General features: G+C 45.0%; 1 protein-coding gene across 1 annotated transcript; it reads left to right on the top strand.

Moving 5' to 3' along the window:
* The first annotated feature begins 2,016 nt into the window (after positions 1-2,016).
* olig1 (oligodendrocyte transcription factor 1) lies at positions 2,017-3,737 on the top strand. The gene has a single exon (XM_034562042.1). It carries the CDS (start codon positions 2,351-2,353, stop codon positions 3,116-3,118), a length of 768 nt encoding a protein of 255 aa, XP_034417933.1. The 5' UTR covers positions 2,017-2,350; the 3' UTR covers positions 3,119-3,737.
* Positions 3,738-4,172: the final 435 nt, after the last annotated feature.

The following is a 4,172-nucleotide window of genomic DNA, read 5'->3' as shown; positions in this document are numbered from 1 at the left end:
TTCCCCCTGCCTTCCTTTTCTCTCCCGCTCAGATGGGCTTTTACAAGAAGGAGGGGGGTTGGGGGGGTCTTGGGACGGCCAGGCTCCCTGTGCGAACGAGTGATGCTGAGGTCTTTTTTTTCTCTGGCTCATGAAAGGCACATTTGAGGTTTCCAGCCTTGCTCGGTGCCCCAAGCCAGCTTCACCTGTGGTTGGAGTCAATTGGCCTGTTGTGTGGCTGTCTGGAACCGTGCCCAGCTCTCTGCCAGCAAATTTGGTTAACGTGGCCCACTCAGAACCCGGCAAACAATGACCTCCACCTCGAAACCATCAATTAACTCCCAGCACACAATGGTGGATCTATTCACTGTTTGCCAAAACCGTTCTCTGACACGATTAATGCCCATGCTAATGCCGCTAATACCTGCCCTCCGCCACACAACAACAAGTTAGTGATTTTAATGGCTTCCAAGTTGTTGCACGGCTGTAGAGGTGCGTTCCATTGAGGCCCACAGTGCTGTGTTCCTTGTGTTCGCTTTTAATTACGTTCACACAAAGAAAAAGTAAAAGCAGCGCTGCTCATGTTGTCAGGGGTGCTAACAAGAGTCTGCGGCTACACTGGTGGCTCTCATAGGCACAGCGGTGCTTTGGGCCGCATGCTAACATCAGCATGCTAACATCAGCACGCTAACTTACTGATAGCTAATACCGACTAGGCGTTTTAGATCTGAAAATGACAATTTCCTGACTATTCTAAAATTACATAAAACATTACATTAGGTGGTCTTCCTACCACATTTTGAATTACAAGTCATCTAAAAGTAGTCAAAACACATATTTTTTCATCAGCTTCAATCTCACTTAGTCACACTTCGTAAACATTTTTTTGGTAACTCTTCTACTGTTTTTATTGGGTGACTTATTTGACCATTTGTTATGCTTTGTATCTACTTTATATCGCTACATTTTTTACGTTTTGTGTAGGGGCATGCTTTGTGATATTTGGCTGGAGTAAACTTTGACTTGGCTGATCATCTTGGTTCATCATCTTATTTCAGCGTGTCAGGATGCTAACATTTGCTAATTTGAACTGAGCACAAAGAACAGCTGGGGCTGATGGGGCTAATAGTTTTGCCGGGATTTGGTCGTCGAAGATTTTACAAAATGACGTGAAGAGTTGTGTCCCACCTGTCGAGCATCCTCTTCTGTGCTTCTCTGCTTACTTTTAACTGTAGATCCAAATGTTCCATCTGACCTTAGTAAAACTGTTAGTCTGCTCACAAACGTAATAATTTACAAAAAACGGACGGAAAGTAAAACGTTTATTTTATTTGAAGATTTCAGAAGATTTACATCTAGTTGTAGCATTTAATGTGTTTGAAGTTGGCTTAATTTTTCTGTATAATTTGATAACGGAGCTTCACTGAGATTAAAACTCTTTTTTTACATGACCGCCCTGTCGAAGATAGCAGTAAACAAAAAGAGAATATACAATATAATATAAGTACAGCCTGTAAAACTGGATATTTACCCTTGCTGTCTGAAAACAAACAAAATGTCAATTCATGGGAGTTTTGAATGTTATTGGTTCTTGTTCCATCTGAGCTCAACAACATTGGTTTTAATGGGGAGCTTCCTCATGGAATAATACAAAGTTGCATACAAAATAAAAAAACCTTTATAACAATAGGGTAAAAAACATTCGACTTAACTCTAAACTCCATAAGAATAATTGAGTGCTTGAACGTTGCTTCTTGTGCATGGGTTCCTGTCCAAACTACAGGATTAACTAAACAATCCAATGCTTTTCTAATATCTTGCCTTAAATGTGGCTGGTGTCGTCCCCACCGACCTGCTGTTTATCTTTTAACTGTCAAACAGAATAAAAGTCACACGTGAATATGTGTCTTTGTAACGAGCACAGCCTGAGTCTGGGAGGAGTTGAGCTGACTTGGGGGGGGGGGGGGGGGGGGGGGGGGGGGTCCGAGGGGAGCGTTTAGCTCACTTTTTCACCGTGTGAGCTGTCTTTCTCACCACACGCAGCTGTGGAAATGAGATAAAACTGAGCGGCCACATTAGGAAAGCTCTCATTCAGTCGGTTGTGCAGCCAGAAACCTCTGAGGCCAAAAGTAAAAAAACGCGTGGAGACCTTTTCCATTGTGCTGGATGGCAGCTGTCTTCTGCACCAAGCGGAGAGATCAACAGGTGGAGGGAATGAACTTTGGATTTTTTGCACTTTGTGGATTTTTTTTTAAAGCAGAAGGCAAGTATTTTTGCTTTGGCTGTTTTGGGGTTGTCTCTCAATTTTGTATTTTTTTCTGAAGAGTACACTGAGCTACAACCCTGAAGACAGCACACCTCTGAACAGACTATGAATGTGCTGTCGAACCCGGTGATCCGGGCCCAGGAGCAGCCCCGACCTCTCTGTGGCCCCGGGTCAGTCCAGGACTTACCCCACTGCCCTCCAGGGTTCAACCTGAGCTCCCGTCTCAACCCTGCGCCGGTGCTCGGCCTCCACGGGGGCCAAAGAACAACCAAACCTCAGAGGGAGCTGAGCGCCGAGGAGCAGCAGGAGCTCAGGAGGAAGATCAACAGCAGGGAGAGGAAGCGGATGCAGGACTTGAACATCGCCATGGACGCCCTGAGGGAGGTCATGGTGCCTTACGCCTCCTCGCCGTCATCTGCCTCTTCCCCTCAGTCCCACCAGCCCGGAGCTCCTCCGGGCCGCAGGCTCTCCAAGATCTCCACCCTGGTTCTGGCCAGGAACTACATCCTCCTCCTGAGTTCGTCCCTGCAGGAGATGCGGCGGCTGCTGGGGGAGGTGAGCGTCGGGATGGGGGTGAACGCCGGGCCGGTCCCCCGGCTGCTGCTCGCTGGAGGGTGGCCCCTCATATCCGGCCCCAGTCAGCTCCTCCTCACCCAGGAGTCCCTCCTCACCGCAGCAGCCTCCTCCTCTTCCTCCGCTCCATCGTCATCTGCTGCCAAATGTCCCCTGCTGTCGTCGGGCCCCATGGAGGCCGCCTTGGCCCCTGTGCATTGGGGATCTCCAGGGGCCCCAGGAGGGCCCCTTTGCCCCTGCGGAGTCTGCAGACTGCCTAGATTCAGCCACTCCACTCCGGCACCGAGATTCTCAAAGTGACACGTTGAAGTTTTAAGACTTGATGACTGTTATGTCATTCTTTTTATATGAATTGTTATTTTTCTAACATTTTCTAACTTGTTTATAATATTTTACGGCAATAAACTCACAATTACCCTTTGAGCTTTTTAAACCCAATGGATCGACTCTGTATTTGGTGAGCCAGTTTCTTTCTGAAGCAAATATAATAATCAATTTTTTGCTTGAGAGATGAATTAAATTGTATCAATTGACTACTCTGACGGTTCTTGTTGAACGTGTGAGCTGTAACGATTGTGTGTTTGGTGCGTTTGATTGCAGTCGTGTAGCTTGTTGGTTGAAAGATGGTCACAACTGCAGAGGGCCAGAATAAATAAATCTTGTGAAATAAAACCTATAATATAATATTTAAGAGCAGTGACAAGCTAATCCCACTTTCTTACTATGAGCACTGGGGTCCTGCATGGACTCATTATCAGCTGTTTTGTTGATTTCATGTGAGATATTTCTGTATTGGTCTCTGTCACTGGCTTGTGTTACGAAAGTCAGACGTCCTTCCAGAAAATACTCCAGCTTGCTTTTTGGCGAGCTTTGTGTAATTAAACAATCCATTCTTCTCAATCAATTATGAAGACACAAAGTGACGTCACATCACACATATTTGTTTTTCTCCTGTCTCTCAGAAATGAGGCTTAGATCGCCGTTTTGATTACGTTCATAGGCAGCGTTTTATCAATCGAATGAAGATGTATTTCCTTTGGCACCAGACTTCTGCATGTGATTAGGCAAACAGAAGTCCTTTGGTTAAAGTTGGTGACAAATAATGTATTTTTTTAAATCAAATAATGAATAAACACATGTGTTCAACCGTGACCTTATTAACCATGTGCTGTGAATGCACTTGGCATATTTTGAAAGTGAACATTTTACTGACGTTCAGTATCCACATTTTGTGACTTGCCAGATATGCTAATAATATATATGATCATTTCCTCATTAAGTAGTGATACAAATTGTAATCCAGGCGCGATTACACTCTTCTTCAAATTATACATTTCTGTGTTGCAAACTGGTT

The sequence above is a fragment of the Cyclopterus lumpus genome, chromosome 21, assembly GCF_009769545.1.
Source record: "Cyclopterus lumpus isolate fCycLum1 chromosome 21, fCycLum1.pri, whole genome shotgun sequence".
In the NCBI taxonomy this organism is placed as follows: Eukaryota; Metazoa; Chordata; class Actinopteri; order Perciformes; family Cyclopteridae; genus Cyclopterus; species Cyclopterus lumpus.
This window is presented reverse-complemented; position numbering and strand designations above follow the sequence as displayed.